General features: G+C 39.1%; 1 protein-coding gene across 1 annotated transcript; it reads right to left on the reverse strand.

Moving 5' to 3' along the window:
• Window positions 1-9: 9 nt before the first annotated feature.
• Window positions 10-17,836, reverse strand: LOC111956364 (ceramide synthase 2-like). The gene is made up of 11 exons (XM_023976822.2): window positions 17,678-17,836; window positions 12,943-13,104; window positions 11,970-12,087; window positions 11,506-11,624; window positions 9,418-9,475; window positions 8,834-8,884; window positions 5,516-5,608; window positions 4,911-5,039; window positions 2,166-2,275; window positions 1,709-1,865; window positions 10-1,616 (listed from the first exon to the last, which is right to left on the reverse strand). The coding sequence occupies exons 2-11, from the start codon at window positions 13,101-13,103 to the stop codon at window positions 1,404-1,406; spliced, it is 1,209 nt and encodes a 402-aa protein (XP_023832590.1). The 5' UTR covers window position 13,104; window positions 17,678-17,836; the 3' UTR covers window positions 10-1,403.
• Window positions 17,837-18,388: the final 552 nt, after the last annotated feature.

The following is an 18,388-nucleotide window of genomic DNA, read 5'->3' on the forward strand; positions in this document are numbered from 1 at the left end:
CTGCCCAAATGTGCCTAAATGGTTTATTAATACATTTTCAAGTTCATAACTGTGCACTCTCCTCAAACAATAGCATGGTATTCTTTCACTGTAATAGCTACTGTAAATTGGACAGTGCAGTTAGATTAACAAGAATTTAAGCTTTCTGCCAATATCAGATATGTCGATGTCCTGGGAAATGTTCTTGTTACTTACAACCTCATGCTAATCACATTAGCCGACGTTAGCTCAACGGTCCCATGGGGGACCCACCGATCCTGTAGAGGTTTTAAAAACAGGTAGGCCTCGTCTGTGGGACCATACCAACAACACACACTTATCCCTAGTTCTGTGTCATGCAACAATTGATACACTGCATTTCACATGATTAAAAGTTTCAACCAAACGACAAAAGTTACTGAAGGTAGGCCTATACATTCCAAAATGATGAAGGTTTATTCACCATTTAGAGGACGCTATTAGGCCAAGCATTTGCTATGACACAATGACCTGCACCCCTCTGCCCAAAGGTAAATTGAGTCAATTCAATGCAAAAGATCATTAAATATTGAAAACGCAAAGCGTTAGCATAGCAGGACTACAGTGAATTAAATCATGTATTGTTCCAAAATCATACTTTTTACCAATGTCTTGGTAAAAAAAAGTCATACATTGGTCAAACGAAAAGAACACCAATCACACTCGGTGATACAACATTTGATCCATGCAAAACGAGTCAAATCTGTTTTTCTGCAATTGCATTACAGCTGTTGTATAGCCCTATCATTTACAACAGTGTAGCCTACTCTAACCTCGGTAAACCCAGAACTAAAGTCTTGTGTAATTGGTCAGATGCTGGATTCTGGGTCCATACGTGTTAAGAGAAGAGATGTATCACTTACAAATTCATAACATATTGTACGAATTGGATGACGTAGTACACCATTGTGCACAATTTTAGGGGACCCGTTTTGGCTCTTGAGCAATACTTTCTAAATTACTGGCTGAAATTATACAAAAGCTCTGGAGCATCACAATAAGCCCACTATTATAAATCTTGACCATGAAATACAATTATATAGTTGAAAAACGACATGTTGAATTACAAAACAATTACATTTACAAAAACTGCACTCAAAACAATTCCTACAGAGATATCAAACCTTTTTGTAACAAACATTCAGTATACTGAAGCATGAATCTCTTAATTCAACAAATAATCTGTAGCCAAAATGTGAAAGCAAGTCTCTTTCATACAGAGTTTTCCAGTCTTGAAAAGACTGAAATAGGCAGACCAATTGCTATCAAGTAGACTATGCGGAGAGGAATAGAGGCCAGATGGAGAAAAAGTACTCCATCCGAACTGGTCTATAATGTAACTTAATTGTTGACAGAAAACAATCACTCTGTCTAGGTTCATAATTCTACCTCGCTTTGCGCATCTTGCTCACAATAGCAGCTCTGTGATTGGTCAGGTTGTTTAAGACAAAGCTTTTGCTCAGCATTTTCAGTTTGGAGTTCAGGGCATCTTTCCTTCTCTCCCAACAACACTCCCCCTCTTCGTCTTTCTCCTCCCCCTCTCCCTTGTCATCCTCCTCCTCCTCACTCTCTTCATCACTGCGTTCATCTTTATCCAGCTAAAGACACAAAAAGATACACATCATGAAGACTCATGAAACATGTGATAGACTACTTGTTTCCTGGACATTTTGTGACCTCATATACTCACCTTGCCCAAGAATAGAAACTTGTTGGCCATCCGTAGGATTAACACGGCCCAGAAGACATGAAGTGCTTGTAGCACCATCAGAAGAATGTTGAAAAAGTAGTAGCCAGCAAAGGGTTCAAAGACTTCCATGGACAACACAAGGGTTGTGTGGATTATTCTAGAAATCAGGGCAGGGAGGGGAAGAGGAAGCAAGTAATGCAATGATTAGAGTCAATATATCCCAGTTGTAAACCATTATATTCTAAGACATTTTGTTCATTAAATTGTTGCTCCAACAAACATTGTTGTGGATTAGATGGCCAATAAAGTCGTTTTGATACAATTAAGTAACCAATGAAAAGTAGTGTAACATTCACTATCAACACGAATAAATTCACAAATGCAGATAATGTTAATTGTATTATAATGTCATGAAAAAAACATTTAGAACTAAAAGACACCACTGAGTTGGTCTTACTTGCTGGGAAACACCACCAGGCGAGTCACCAGGAAGACAGCAGCAAAAATGACAAACAACGTGTCGCACGTCTTCCTCCAGCCCGTGCCATAGTTGAACATCTTGGCAGACTGTAAAAACAGTAAGATATTCTAAGATGGATCCATAATGCAAACAAATGCTAACATTGAAATATGTTTCTATTGGAATAAGTTAGGTGAGGCTAATATGTATGAATGTGCATAAAATGCATTACACTTAGCTTTTGGTCTTTTGAATTCTCTCTCTATTGGTATTGAATGATAATTGACAGACTGGTTCACATTCCTGGCACTACAGGTAAACCAAGGTCACACTAATGTCTGACTATGAATAAGAAACCTCGTTTATACCTGGTGCTAACATGGGKCCTTTGTCCTGATSTTGTCTACATTCTTTAATTGTGCCCACATTTCCAGAAATGTGTCTACACATGGTATTAAAACGTGGCCGTTATCCGTCCACTGTGTCTGGATTGTGACCAGATTTCCTGGTCCCTTCCTTTATGCAAATTATTTTACAGCTATTCTTTCAAAATAATATTTACTTATTGTAAGACACATATTGATTTAACCAGTCAATGGTGCCACCTGTCAATAATTTTAGAGGGCGGAATAATTATAATTMAAATRGTTTCTCTGTCCATATCTGTCTACACTTGTAAGATATCCAGACACAATGCATGTCTGACTCTCTCCGGGGGTGGTCAGGAAGATCTGATCACAATCAGATCACAATGTGTCTTTTGATGGTCTACACCTGTCTAAATACAGTTGAAGTCAGAAGTTTACATACACCTTAGCCAAATACATTTAAACTCAGTTTTTCAAAATTCCTGACATTTAATCTGAGTAAACATTCCCTGTCTTAGGTCAGTTAGGATCACCACTTTATTTTAAGAATGTAAAATGTCAGAATAATAGTAGAGAGAATTATTTATTTCAGCTTTTGTTTCTTTCATCACATTCCCAGTGGGTCAGAAGTTCACATACACTCAATTAGTATTTGGTAGCATTGCCTTTAAATTGTTTAACTTCGGTCAAACGCTTCGGGTAGCCTTCCACAAGCTTCCCACAATAAGTTGGGTGAATTTTGGCCCATTCCTCCTGACAGAGCTGATGTAACTGAGTCTGGTTTGTAAGCCTCCTTGCTCGCACACGCTTTTTCAGTTCTGCCCACAAATTTTCTATAGGATTGAAGTCAGGGCTTTGTGATGGCGACTCCAATAGCTAGATTTTTTTGTCCTTAAGCCATTTTGCCACAACTTTGGAAGTATGCTTGGGGTCATTGTCCATTTGGAAGACCCATTTGCGACCAAGTTTTAACTTCCTGACTGATGTCTTGAGATGTTGCTTCAATATATCCACATAATTTTCCTGCCTCATGATGCCATCTATTTTGTGAAGTGCACCAGTGCCTCCTGCAGCAAAGCACCCCCCAACATGATGCTGCCACCCCAGTGCTTCAGGGTTGGGATGTGGTTCTTCGGCTTGCAATCCTCCCCCTTTTTCCTCCACACTAATAGCGATGGTCATTATGGCCAAACAGTTCTATTTTTGTTTCATCAGACCAGAGGACATTTCTCCAAAAGTACGATCTTTGTCTCCATGTGCAGTTGCAAACTGTAGTCTGGCTTTTCTATGGCGGTTTTGGTGCAGTGGCTTCTTCCTTGCTGAGCGGCCATTCAGGTTATGTCGATATAGGACTCGTTTTACTGTGAATATAGATACTTTTGTACCTGTTTCCTCCAGCATCTTCACAAGGGCCTTTGCTGTTGTTCTGAGATTGATTTGCACTTTTCGCACCAAAGTACGTCCATCTCTAGGAGACAGAACGCGCCACCTTCCTGAGCGGTATGACGGCTGCGTGATCCCATGGTGTTTATACTTGCGTACTATTGTTTGTACAGATGAATGTGGTACCTTCAGGCATTTGGAAAATGCTCCCAAGGATGAACCAGACTTGTGGAGGTCTACAATTTTTTTTCTGAGGTCTTGGCTGAATTCTTTTTATTTTCCCATGATGTCAAGCAAAGATGCACTGAATTTGAAGGTAGGCCTTGAAATACAACCACAGGTACACCTCCAATTGACTTAAATTATGTCAATTAGCCTATCAGAAGCTTCTAAAGCCATGACATAATTTTCTGTAATTTTCCAAGCTGTTTAAAGGCACAGTCAACTTAGTGTATGTAAACTTCTGACCCACTGGAAATGTGATACAGTGAATTAGAAGTGAAATAATCTGTCTGTAAACAGTTGTTGTAAAAACGACTTGTGTCATGCACAAAGTAGATGTCCTAACCGACTTGCCAAAACTATAGTTTGTTAACAAGAAATTTGTGGAGTGATTGAAAAACAAGTTTTAATGACTCCAACCTAAGTGTATGTAAACTTCTGACTTCAATTCTATGTGGGCACAATCAGAATGTGGACAAGATCAGGACAAAGGACACAAATTAGAACCAGGTGTAAACAGGGCTAGTGAGTCATAAGACATGCCATGCTAATTTGACCATTATGTTCCTCATTGAACCTCAATGGCAAAAATAGTGAGACCAGTGGGGGAAAAAAGAGACACATTTTCTCAACACGTCAGACAAGCTCTAACCTGTTTAGGTGCAGTACATTTTCACCAGTCCCAAGTGAAATACATGATTTTGAATATCTTAGGAAATACAGACTGATGTTTATGGGGAGATTGGCTGGGCTGTGATCCAGCTCTTACCTCTAGGAGGAAGTCAGAGGAGTCGTGAAGCAGCATCACCAAAGTACCTATCCGTACATAGTTGGAACAGTAGGAGAAACCAAGCAGGAAGATTGTGGCAATGTGGTGAATCACCTGCTCCTTGAAATCCTAGAAATCAGAGAGCTAAGTAGAGTAATGTGATAGCTAATGTCAAAAGTATGACTTTATGTACTGTACATCCAAAAATGAAGAAACCTTTCTGGGGAATACCAAATGCTTTGCTTTAGAATACTATACCGTATTTGTTCAACGTGATCTCAATGACTAATCAGACCAGGGATTAAATCATTGAAAGACCCTGTTGACCCTTTATTTCTCTGAGGAAGAAATGTGAGCATTGAAGTAGATTATCCATTCACCTGACAGGTCTTTGAGTCTATTATTATCCGTAATACAAGTAACATGTACAGTATCTTTAAATAGCAGAACAGCCAGTAGAGCTGATCATGTATGAAATATGAGGGAGCGCAAATAATGTCCCACCCTGATCCTTGCTCTTCTCTATTAGGACGTGTGATAAATAGGGACTGCTTATTATCATGGTCCTGGCAGGAAGTGAGGAGCAGGCAGATGAAGGGACTTACTTTTCTCTTGACGTCCACAGAGACACAGAGAAGCAGGGAGAGGTAGAAGCCCAGCTCCAGCTGGTAGTACCAGAAGTGGGCCCTCTCAATTGGCTGCAGAGGATTTACACATCCTACATTACTCATCTCATATGTATATACTGTATTCTATACCATCTACTGCATCTTGCCTATGCCGCACGGCCATCGCTCATCCATATATTTATATGTACATATTCTTATTCATCCCTTTACATTTGGGTGTGTATAAGGTAGTTGTTGTGAATTTGTTAGATTACTTGTTAGATATTACTGCATTGTCGGAACTAGAAGCACAAGCATTTTGCTACACTCGCATTAACATCTGCTAACCATGTGTATGTGACAAATAAAATTGTATTTGATTTTATTTGAGGACAGGGAAACACAGTGTTAGCCTACAGCATGACTATGGTTGGGTGTAACATATGCACTTCCACTGGCTATGTACCGGTGCTGAATATCAAGGAAAATATACATTTTCATCTGCAAAAAACAAGATTTTAGAACCATAATAGAAAAGGTATATACAGTAGTTGAATAAGCACACTTGGGATTATACAGTTAAAGTGTGCAGAATGTTATTTTTGCCGATGACAATGAGCCATTGTTTTGAGCGGAATGTCTTTGTCCACCACCAAATGAATGGGGAAATTAATGAGTGGGAATTCCATAATGAACCATACTGTACATCCTCATACTTAGGTAGGGCCAGTGATGTTTTGTCCCATCACGACTATGCACCAAATACCAACACCTGGTTTTTGATTGCCAGAGATACAGTATGGACAGGATCTAACAGTAGTAGGTCATATCATTGTTGGTATAAGGTTAAGCCTACAGTATGTCATGTACACTCAAGGGACAAAAACAGTACAGTACAGAAAAGTACAGTGCCTTCAGAAATTATTCACACCCCTAAAACTTTTTCCATATTTTGTTGTGTCACAACCTGAATTTAAAATGGAATGAATTTAGATTTTATGTCACACAATACCCCATAACGTCAAAGTGGAATGATGGTTTTTGTCATTTTTTCAAATTAATAAATTTCTGAAATCAATAAATATTCAACCTCTTTGTTATGTCAAGCCTAAATAAGTTCAGGAGTAAAAATGTACTTAAGTCGATACTTCAGGATTTTTTATTTACTTCCCCAGAGTCAGATGAACGTGTGGATACCATGTTTATGTCTCTGCGTGCAGTTTGAAAGAAGTTGCTAACTAGCGCTAGCGCAATTACTAACTAGCGTTAGCGCAATTACTAGCTAGCATTAGCGCAATAATTGGAAGTGTATTGGTATTTGCTAGCTGCTAGGAGATACCCATAGACTTCCAGTCTTCCAGTCATTGCTCTAACGCTAGTTACCATTGGCTCGCAAAACTACCTCTAACTTCCTTAATACTGGACACAGAGACATAAAAATGGTTTCCAAAAGTTGATATGACTTTGGGGAAGTAGAAAAAGGGCCCAAATGCCAACATCCCGAAGTGTCCCTTTAACAAGTCACATAATCAGTTGCATGTACTCACTCTGTGTGCAATACTAGTGTTTAACATGATTTTTTAATGACTACCTCATCTCTGTACCCCAAACATACAATTATCTGTAAGGTCCCTCAGTCAAGCAGTGAATTTCAACCACAGATTCAACCACAAAGAACAGGGAGGTTTTCCAATGCCTCATAAAGAGGGGCACCTATTGGTAGATGGGTAAAAATCAAAAAGCAGACATTTAATTTTCCTTTGAGTATGGTGAGGTTATTAATCTCACTTTGGATGGTGTATCAATACACCCAGTCACTACAAAGATACAGGCGTCCTTCCTAACTCAGTTGCCGGAGAGGAAGGACACCGCTCAGGGATTTCACCATGAGGCCGGGTGACTTTAAAACAGTTACAGTGTTTAATGGCTGTGTTACGAGAAAACTGAGGATGGATCAACAACATTGTAGTTACTCCACAATACTAACCTAAATGACAGAGTGAAAAGAAGGAAGCCTGTACAGAATACAAATATTCCAAAACATGCAATAGGCACCAAAGTAAAACTGCAAAAAATTTGATGTTTGGGGAAAATATAACACAACACATGACTCAGTACCACTCTTCATATTTTAAAGCATGGTGGTGGCTGCATCATGTTATGGGTATGCTTAGCAAGGACTAGATACATTTTTAGGATAAAATCCTAGAGGAAAACCTGTTTCAGTCTACTTTCCAACAGATACTGGTAGACAAATTCACCTTTCAGCAGGACAATAACCTAAAACACAAGGCCAAATATACACTGGAGTTGCTTACCAAGACGACGTTGAATGTTCCTGAGTGGCCTACAGTAGTTAGTTTCACTTAAAGTTCACTTAAAGCGACTTGAAAATCTATGGCAAGACATGAAAATAGCTGTCTAGCATTGATCAACAACCAATTTAACAGAGCTTGAAGAATTTAAAAAAGAATGGGCAAATATTGCACAATCCACATGTGGAAAGCTCTTAGAGACTCACCCAGAAAGACTCACAACTGTAATCGCTGCCAAAGGTGATTCTAACATGTATTTTTAATTTAATTAATTTATTTATCTGTTATTTTACCAGGTAAGTTGACTGAGAACAAGTTCTCATTTACAGCAACGACCTGGGGAATAGTTACAGGGGAGAGGGGGTTTGACTCAGAGTGTAACGTCCTGACCAGAGTTATTATGTGTTTTGCTTGTTTAGTGTTGGTCAGGACGTGAGCTGGGTGGGAATTCTATGTTGTGTGTCTAGTTTGTCTGTTTCTGTGTCCAGCCTAATATGGTTCTCAATCAGAGGCAGCTGGTAATCGTTGTCCCTGATTGAGAATCATATATAGGAGGCTTGTTTGGTGTTGGGATTTTGTTGGGTGATTGTTTCCTGTCTCTGTGTTTGTGTTCTGCACCAGATAGGACTGTCTCGGCTTTCACTTTTGTTATTTGTTAAATGTTCACCGTGTATCGTCACATTAAACATGTTGAACACTAACCGCGCTGCATTTTGGTCCTCTCATTCATCCCAGGAAGAAAGCCGTTACACAGAGGGTTTGAATACTTATCTATATTAGTGAATTTTTCTTCCACTTGACATTAGAGTATTTTGTGTAGATCAGTAACACAAAAAATACAATTAAATTTGTAACACAACAAAATGTGGAAAAAGTCAAGGGGTGTGAATACTTTCTGAAGGCATATACATATTTGTGCTCTCTAAGTTAAAAGCTATATGGTTATAAATGTAGAGGGTATAGACATGGATTGAAGGGAAAACAGAACATGTGAGCTTACTTGTTGTGGATATCCTGTCCAGCATTCTCTCTGGTCCCAAAACCAGGATTTCTAAAGGGAAAGGAGGTCGGAATAAACAAGTTTCTCATGGAGATGAAGCCCATGTGACCTGAACAGACCTGGGTTCAAAAACTATTTAGGGTATTTCAATTACTTTCAAATACATGTGGAAGTAAGTATTTTGGTATTTTGTATTTGAAAACACAAGTAGTTATATATTTGTTTTATAAAAAAATATATATATTTGATTTGATATTAGAATGTATTTGGAAATAGACTTGGAAAGTAATGGCGGTTATTTGAAAATACTCAAATACACAAATATTTATATACTCCCATGCATTTGAACCAGGTCTGTTTGGTATTGAAATAATATATTTGGAAATAAGTATTTGAAAATTCTTTCAGATAGTCGGCTGTTTATTGGAAAGTAATTGAAAATACTTCCAACAGATGTAGTTGATTCGGGCCACATTATTTGAAAATACTCAAATACAAATAAATAAGTATATAAATTACACATAATCAAATACACATGTATTTGAATGCAGGTCTGAAGGGTTTTGGTTCATACTAATACCCACATTGATCAAAGTTGCGAGTCCAGCTAGGAAAGCTATGAGGTAGAAGAAAAACCTCCAACTGCAAAATGACACAGGTTTTAGTTACAATTTAAAGGGCAAGTCCCCCACTTTTCAACCTCATATTCATCATATCCAGCACCAAACCAGTGTCTACATAAAGTACCAGTCAAATGTTTGGACAAACCTACTCATTCAAGGGTTTTTCTTTATATTTACTATTTTCCACATTGTAGAATAATAGTGAAGACATCAAAACTATGCAATAATACACATGGAATCATGTAGTAACCAAACAAGTGTTAAACAAATAGAAATATATTTTAGATTTTAGATTCTTCAAGTAGCCACCCTTTGCCTTGATGACAGCTTTGCACACTCTTGCCATTCTCTTAACCAGCTTCATGGGGAATGCTTTTCCAACAGTCTTGAAGGAGTTCCCACATATGCTGAGCACTTGTTGGTTGCTTTTCCTTCACTCTGCGGTCCAACTCATCCCAAACCATCGCAATTGGGTTGAGGTCGTGTGATTGTGGAGGCCAGGTCATCTGATGCAGCACTCAATCACTCTCCTTGGTCAAATTGCCCTTACACAGCCTGGAGGTGTGTTTTGGGTCATTGTCCTGTTGAAAAACAAATGATAGTCCCACTAAGCACAAACCAGATGGGATGTCGTATCGCAGCAGAATGCTGTGGTAGCCATGCTGGTTAAGTGTGCCTTGAATTCTAAATAAATCACAGACCGTGTCACCAGCAAAGCACCCCCACACCATCACACCTCCTCCTCCATGCTTCACGGTGGGAACCACACATGCAGAGATCATTCGTTCACCTACTCTGCGTCTCACAAAGACACGGCGGTTGGTACCAAAAATCTCAAATTTGGACTCATCAGACCAAAGGACAGATTTCCACCGGTCTAATGTCCCTTGCTCATATTTCTTGGCCCAAGCACGTCTCTTCTTCTTATTGGTGTCCTTTAGTAGTGGATTCTTTGCAGCAATTCGACCACAAAGGCCCGATTCACGCAGTCACCTCTGAACAGTTGATGTTGAGCTGTGTCTGTTACTTGAACTCTGTGAAGCATTTATTTGGGCTGCAATTTCTGAGGCTGGCAAATCTAATGAACTTATCCTCTGCAGCAGAGGTAACTCTGGGTCTTGCTTTCGTGTGGCGGTCCTCATGAGAGCCAGTTTCATCATAGCACTTGATGGTTTTTGTGACTGCACTTGAAGAAACTTTCAAAGTTCTTGACATTTTCCGAATTTATGTCTTAAAGTAATGATGGACCGTCATTTCTCTTTGCTTATTTGAGCTGTTCTTGCCATAATATGGACTTTGTCTTTACCAAATAGGGCTATCTTCTGTATACCACCCCTACCTTGTCACAACACAACTGATTGGCTCAAACGCATTAAGAAGGAAAGAAATTCCACAAATTAACTTTCAATAAGGCACACCTGTTAATGGAAATTCATTCCAGGCTACTACCTCATGAAGCTGGTTTAGAATGCCAAGAGTGTGCGCAAAGCTGTCATCATGGCAAAGGGTGGTTACTTTGAAGAATCTCACAAATAAAATCTATTTTGATTTGTTTAAAACTTTTTGACTGGTATTGTATGTAAAAACAGCGTGTTTCTATTATCTGTGGTTAAAAAGATAGGAAAGTTCCTCAAAGGGTAGGATTAAAATTAATTAAACAGTGATTTAAAAAATATATATAAAGTCATAGGGTAGAACTTTTTAACTTAATTTTTTTTTTCTACAAAAGGTAAAAATGTGCCATTTTCACATATGTAGACACTGGTATTGTGCTGGAGATAATGAAAATGATGTTGAAAAGTGGTGGAATTGCCCCTTACAGTCTTACAACTAGAGCTGCATTGGCAACATGAAAATGGAATGACATCAAACATCATTGAATTTTACAGTCCTTTTCTGGATAACCAGGTCTTCATTGTAAATAAACAAGACTTTGTTCTCAACTGACTGGTTAAATGAAGGTTAAATTATTGAAAAAAAATGGTCATACAAGTGAATGAAGCTAAATGAAAGGGCAAAAACCGTTTGCTTAGTCAAGACGGGACTTACCAAGCCTCGCAGAACCTCTTGGTGTAGCTGGGCCTGTCTTGGTTTCTGCGGTGACGGAACCAGGTCTCAATTTGTCTCTGGGTTTTGTCACATTGTGCCATTAGACTGATGATATCACTCTAAAAATGAAGGGATATAGACAGAACATTACTACAGCTGTAAATATACTACAGCTCTCGCTAAAGGTAATTATTTATTCGTCCAATATGTCCAAACCTATTTGTAATCTGTTACTATTCCAATGTAGTTACACAGTAACTTAATTCTGTGGTTATGCGCTGTATCAACATTTTCCAGGAACTTGTAGACCAGGATGCTTGTGCGTTATCTATTTCACTATCATAGCAGGCATGTCCCCGTCAGCCTTCCATTCCCACAGTGCAAACACTTCCAGCAGCTATGTTGACGTAAGAGATCAAGACCGGCACATACTATTATCAGAGTTTGATGTCTCTGACACTAACCTGAGATGGATGTCGGTTTTGTTGGGTGTAGAATGACTCAAGCTTCGTGGAGGGAGCGACAGCCATGCGTAGTCTGTTCCTCAACCCCACACATCTGCCCAAAGGGGGAGCCACAACCCTAGCCGTGAGGAAAACATAAGCGCAAATGTTGATCTTCACAGCAAGAAGTGTAGTAATACTAATGACAACATGACAATAGGTGTGTTTCTATAGTTCTTTGATAATCTATACATGATGTGTGTGTGTCTGTGCTATACAGAATATCTGTGCTCGTCTTTTATTATTATTATTGTGTGTCCTGTACGTATGACGAATAAAACTTTAACTTAAAACTTGTCTCTGTTTTGCTGTAATAACCTCTTTAAGCCATTTATTAGGCCAGAGAAAGCTTACGGGGATCAGTCGGGTTACCGTGGGAAACGGCTGCTGTAGCAACAGAGCCCACCCTCTCTCCGCTCTACCTGCTGCTGCTCTCTCTTTCAGCAAAGTGCTGACACCTGCTCCCTCTACTATTCCCAACTGTCCTACGCTACCGCCAACAACACCCGCCAAAGCACCTGCAGGCATACAGAGCAGGGCAACCAACAATACAGCCTCGACCTATGCGGATTTCATTTCACTGCTACTGTTTGTTGTCGGGTGATGTTGCATGACAAGACTTCATCAAGAATTCAATCAAACCCGTGCTGCGGAACAGTCACACTGTGGAAAAATCATGCTATTCTTCAACTATAAAAATACTTGATGCCATTACTCAAACATTTTCACCCGTTCACTTGATTTCAGTGAAATGGTGCAGTTTCACATTTCTGTACAATCAGATTGTTCCATTGTGTGAGTTGAATCTTCCCCTTTTTACATGTCACTGAATCATATTTCAGACACACATTCTTGTTGATTACTGGCCAAAGTATTGTTGCAAATGAAGATCGTATCCAAGATGTGGTCCATACAGTAGTTCCAAAAAAGTTACCTGTCAAATACTAGACGGAGGACAATGAACCCTAGAGCCAGAGGCAAGGCGAACAGCAGGTCACGGGGTCGCGGACACTCCTGCATCTGCTCCATGTCTCTCCAGGTGATCCCAGGAGGCAGCCAGTACTCATGCCTCCACAGACCTGGCAGGAGGTCCATGCTGGATGAAGGTGTGAAGAGGGATTAATGATGGCTTAATGATATATAATTGATTTGAGTTGAATTTGTGAATCGTGGATGTCAGTCTGACAGTGTGATTATGCTCTGAATGTTTCTTAATCAGATAACATTTTTGTGTCATCTTTACGATAATGTTGACATAGCAGGTAATATGTGTTGTACCAGCAATAGACTTCTGTCATTCCACGAAATGAGTCCCTTTTGATATTATAAGTAGAAATTGTACACCAGTAATGAATTGTAAAAGCCTGTTATATTAAATGAAGATTCAATAAATTCAATAAATCTGATTTTTAATATAAAGACTTGCTTAAGTGCCAAGATTCAGCCTTTTGACATGTCCCTCTGTGCACTCTATGTGACTCTATGTCTCCAAGTTGTCACCATCATTGTAAAGCCCTCGTTATTTTGTTGCTTTTGCAAAGTAACTTCTGAAGATTATTATTTATTACATGTGATTTAGTGATTCAATTATTATTTATTTAATGTGATTAGGGATTCAATTATTCATTATTTCATGTGATTAGTGATTCAATTGTCCCTCCCTGTTATACACAACAAGCTTCCATTCCCCCTGTCACAAGGGGATTTATGGCTGATTTAAGATGAAATCATCAACCCTGTTACTTTAATTGGCACCTAATAAGTACTTACCTAATAGGAAAACATGTATTTTATTAAGCTGAACATGTGCTCTTCATCACAGAATGCTAAAATTTGTTGAAATCAAACGTTTTTTACTAAGTTACACTGCCCAAAATTGACTAATTTCGTGGAGCGACCCAGGTAATATGTTCTGTTTTGCATAATAATAATATATAATAATAATAATAATAATATAATAATAATATAATAACACAATAATAATGTTCTGTTTTGCAGGCGTCTTTGATTTAAAGGGGCAGTGCAGTTAAATCGTGATTTTCCCCCCCAAAATTATCAGAGTGGATGTGGTTCTGGATTTTTTTCATGCGCACGATCATCTGCATGCTTCCCCCTCCGCTGCGCACTTCCCCCTCCGATCCTTTCAGTTGCTGCTCAGTGCTCGCTCACTCTGTGACTCCGCTGCCGCTGTTCGAACAAACGTAGTTCTTAGTCTGTCGTAACAGTAATGAAAGCAAACATAGGCGCGACACAACAGGCAGTCTAGCGATTTCATGTTATTTTGTTCAGGAGGGGAGTTAGCTTGCATGCAGCTATTTAGGCAAACTAGAAACTGAGTACACCAAACAGGAACACCTTCCTAATACTGAGTTGCACCCCCCCTTTTGCCCTCAGCCTCAATTCGTCATGGACTCTACAAGGTGTCGAAAGCGTTCCACAGAGATGCTGGCCCATGTTGACTCCAATGCTTCCCACAGTTGTGTCAAGTTGGCTGGATGTCCTTTGGGTGGTGGACCATTCTTGATACACAGAGGAAACTGTTGAGTGTGAAAAACCCAGCAGCGTTACGGTTTTTGACACAAACCGGTATGCCTGGCACCTACTGCCATATCCTGTAAATCTTTTGTCTAGCCCTTTCACCTTCTGAATGGCACACATACACAATCCATATCTCAAGGCTTAAAAATCATTCTTTAACCTGACTCCTCCCCTTCATCTACACCGATTTAAGTGGATTTAACAGGTGACATCAATAAGGGATCACAGCTTTTACCTGGATTCACCTGGTCAGAATCTCAAATATAAAATATATTTGTATTTGATTAACACTTTTTTGGTTACTACATGATTCCAAATGTGTTATTTCATAGTTTTGATGTCTTCACTATTATAATACAATGTAGAAAATAGAAAAATTCAGAAAAACCCTTGAATGAGTAGGTGTGTCCAAAACATTTGACTGGTACTGTATATTTTGGGGGAATGTTCATTCAAATCGCCACCAAGTTTTTAYTTCAGCTGTTCAGAAATAGGAGGCAGAAACATAGGCTACATCATACATCAATGTCCATCAAATTGGTTGACGGTTCAGAAGAGGGTGAGTAAAGCATAGAGTAAAAACAGAAACTTGAATGTGTGTGTAAAATAACACATTCGGATCCTTACCCACTGGGCACACAATGGTTAAATTACTGTTGTTTCCACGTCGTTGCAATGAAATTATGTTGAACCAACAAGGAATAGATCGATGTTGAATTGACAGTGGGGGGAAAATGTTGTATTCGTAGCGTCTGCCTTTTAAAAAGTATATTTCTACACCATGAGGTCGAAAATGACACCCTGAAATTCTGAAAATGATGATTATGTCCTTTTTGTGTAAGAGCTGTTAGAAAAAAATCCTGTAATTTCAGCCTGCTCAGGTGGGATGGAACTTTTGGCCCACATCATGACGTCACAATGTGAACTGACTATAATAAACCAGAGCCATGTACTGTATAGAGAGTTGGGCCACTTTCAGAGATCAGAGATCGCCACTTTCTCCTCCACAGCCATTGCAATTCCTGACATTTAATCCTAGTGAAAATTCCCTGTCTTAGGTCTGTTAGGATCACCATTTTATTTTAAGAATGTGAAATGTCAGAATAATAGTAGAGAGAATAATTTTTTTCAGCTTTTGTTTCTTTCATCACATTCCCAGTGGGTCAGAAGTTTACATAAACTCAATTAGTATTTGGTAGCATTGCCTTTAAATTGTTTAACTTGGGTCAAACGTTTCAGGTAGCCTTCAACAAGCTTCCCACAATAAGTTGGGTGAATTCCTCCTGACAGAGCTGGTGTAACTGAGTCAGGTTTGTAGGCCTCCTTGCTCACACACACTTTTTCAGTTCTGGCCACAAATTTTCTATAGGATTGACGTCAGGACTTTGTGATGGCCACTCCAATACCTTGACTTTGATGTCCTTAAGCCATTTTGCCACAACTTTGGAAGTATGCTTGGGGTCATTGTCCATTTGGAAGACCCATTTGCGACCAAGCTTTAACTTCCTGACTGATGTCTTGAGATGTTGCTTCAATATATCCACATCATATTCCTGCCTCATGATGCCATCTATTTTGTGAAGTGCACCAGTGCCTCCTGCAGCAAAGCACCCCCACAACATGATGCTGCCACCCCTGTGCTTCACGGTTGGGATGGTGTTCTTCGGCTTGCAAGCATCCCCCTTTTTCCTCCACATATAACGATGGTCATTATGGCCAAACAGTTCTATTTTTGTTTCATCAGACCAGAGGACATTTCTCCAAAAGTACGATCTTTGTCCCCATGTGCAGTTGCAAGCCGTAGTCTGGCATTTTTATGGCGGTGTTGGAGCAGTGGCTTCTTCCTTGCTGAGTGGCCTTTCAGGTTATGTCGATATAGGACTCGTTTTACTTTGGATATAGATACTTTTGTACCTGTTTCCTCCAGCATCTTCACAMGGTTCTTTGCTGTTGTTCTGGGATTGATTTGCACTTTTCGCACCAAAGTACGTTCATCTCTAGGAGACAGAACGTGTCTCCTTCCTGAGAGGTATGACGTCTGCGTGGTCCCATGGTGTTTATACTTGCGTACTATTGTTTGTACAGATGAATGTGGTACCTCCAGGCATTTGGAAATTGCTCCCAAGGATGAACTAGACTTGTGGGGGTCTACAATTTTTTTGATTTTCCCATTATGTCAAGCAAAGAGGCACTAAGTTTGAAGATTGGCCTTGAAATATATCCTCAGGTACACCTCCAATTGACTCAAATTATGTAAATTACCCTGTCAGAAGCTTCTAAAACCATGACATAATTTTCTGGAATTTTCCAAGCTGTTTAAAGGCACAGTCAATTTAGTGTATGTAAATTTCTGACCCACTGGAATCGTAATACAGTGAATTATAAGTGAAATAATCTATTCTGTAAACAATTGTTGGAAAAATTACTTGTGTCAACCGACTTGCCAAAACAATAGTTTGTTAACAAGACATTTGTGGGGTGGTTGAAAAACGAGTTTTAATGACTCCAATCTAAGTGTATGTAAACTTCCGACTTAAACTGTATGACTCTGTAATAGACCAATGACTGTTCAGTTGGGTAAGGGGTGGGCTCAGACCATCATATGTGTATGTAAATATCTTCACATTTGTTTCCTAATGCCCACATGATCAGACTGAGCATTTCAAGTGCCAAAAGGAGGCTCAGGGAAATAAATGATAAAAAAATATATATATATTTTAGAGTTATTTTCATTAAATAAGCACACAAATTGATTTATTAGACATAAAGTGATGATTTAAAAATAAAATTACAAAGACTGCATGGGGGCTTTAATAATTAAAAACCCATCAGAATTGCTTAAAAGTTAGGCTACAGTGAGAGGATGTTAATCATGTGATCATGAGAAGCGATCATCTTTGTGGGGGAAAAGTGTATAATTCAATGAATTAACGAGATCGATGCATTTTGTTATTTTAATGGAGAGTCAAATAGGCAACACTATTTCACCTGGTTGACCTATATCAAAATATATAATAATTACCTATCTTAACTTGTTGACTGTTGATTCTATATAAAGAACATACTATTTATATTGAGAACTAATAGTTTAGGTAAAAACGGTTGCAACAAGAACAGTTATAACGACCTACCTGTCAGAGCTTGGCTGGAGTAATTGAGGGTGCGTTGACAAATAAAAAGACGAATCACCAATTAATCCATCCAACAGCGAGTTTTCACTCTCTCTTTTCTTTGTAAAACTCCGTCGGGGATGAATTGAAGATCCAACTGCGCTGTGCCCTTTGATTCCACTGATGCCAAAACAGCGTTTGCGATTAAACAAAAGGGGTGTGTTCAGTGTGCGAAAGTTTGTGATGACACGATTTTTAAACTCTACTGATGAACGAAGACCAGAAGAAAAAACGGTAATGGTTTTATGGCTCCATTATTTATTAAAGGTGCTCTGCTTAAATTCCTCTCCCTAACCACCAAGTACAAAATGTGTCTATCTACCAGTAATTGAAATGTGACTGAAATTGACCATATAGAATATTGATGGCTATATGCTTACAGTATAACTTGTTTGAGGATAGCACTTTGTCCATCCTTGAATCAAGGCCAAATGAAATGTCAGTGTGCTACTTGACCACTGTGTGGCACAGAAGTTAAATTATTTAGTGCCTGTATGGAGTTCTTTTGTATTGTTCTGAGGCATACATGAACTTTATCCTTTTTACATCAGCAGATGGCACAAAGTGCTATTCAGAAACCCAGCCTAAAACCCCAAACAGGAAGCAATGCAGATGTAGAAGCACGGCGGCTAAGAAAAACTCCCTAGAAAGGCAGGAACGTAGAATGTAGGA

Source organism: Salvelinus sp. IW2-2015, linkage group LG32 (assembly GCF_002910315.2).
Source record: "Salvelinus sp. IW2-2015 linkage group LG32, ASM291031v2, whole genome shotgun sequence".
NCBI classification, from domain to species: domain Eukaryota; kingdom Metazoa; phylum Chordata; class Actinopteri; order Salmoniformes; family Salmonidae; genus Salvelinus; species Salvelinus sp. IW2-2015.

What these genes read in the sequence shown, in the direction of transcription:
- LOC111956364 (XM_023976822.2), bottom strand. Translation starts at nt 13,103, where the DNA reads ATGGACCTCCTGCCAGGTCTGTGGAGGCATGAGTACTGGCTGCCTCCT. An exon ending in CTCCGTCTAGTATTTGACAG is followed by an intron (nt 12,088 to 12,942) that starts GTAACTTTTTTG and finishes CCTCACGGCTAG; the next exon opens with GGTTGTGGCTCCCCCTTTGG. An exon ending in AAAACCGACATCCATCTCAG is followed by an intron (nt 11,625 to 11,969) that starts GTTAGTGTCAGA and finishes CTTCATTTTTAG; the next exon opens with AGTGATATCATCAGTCTAAT.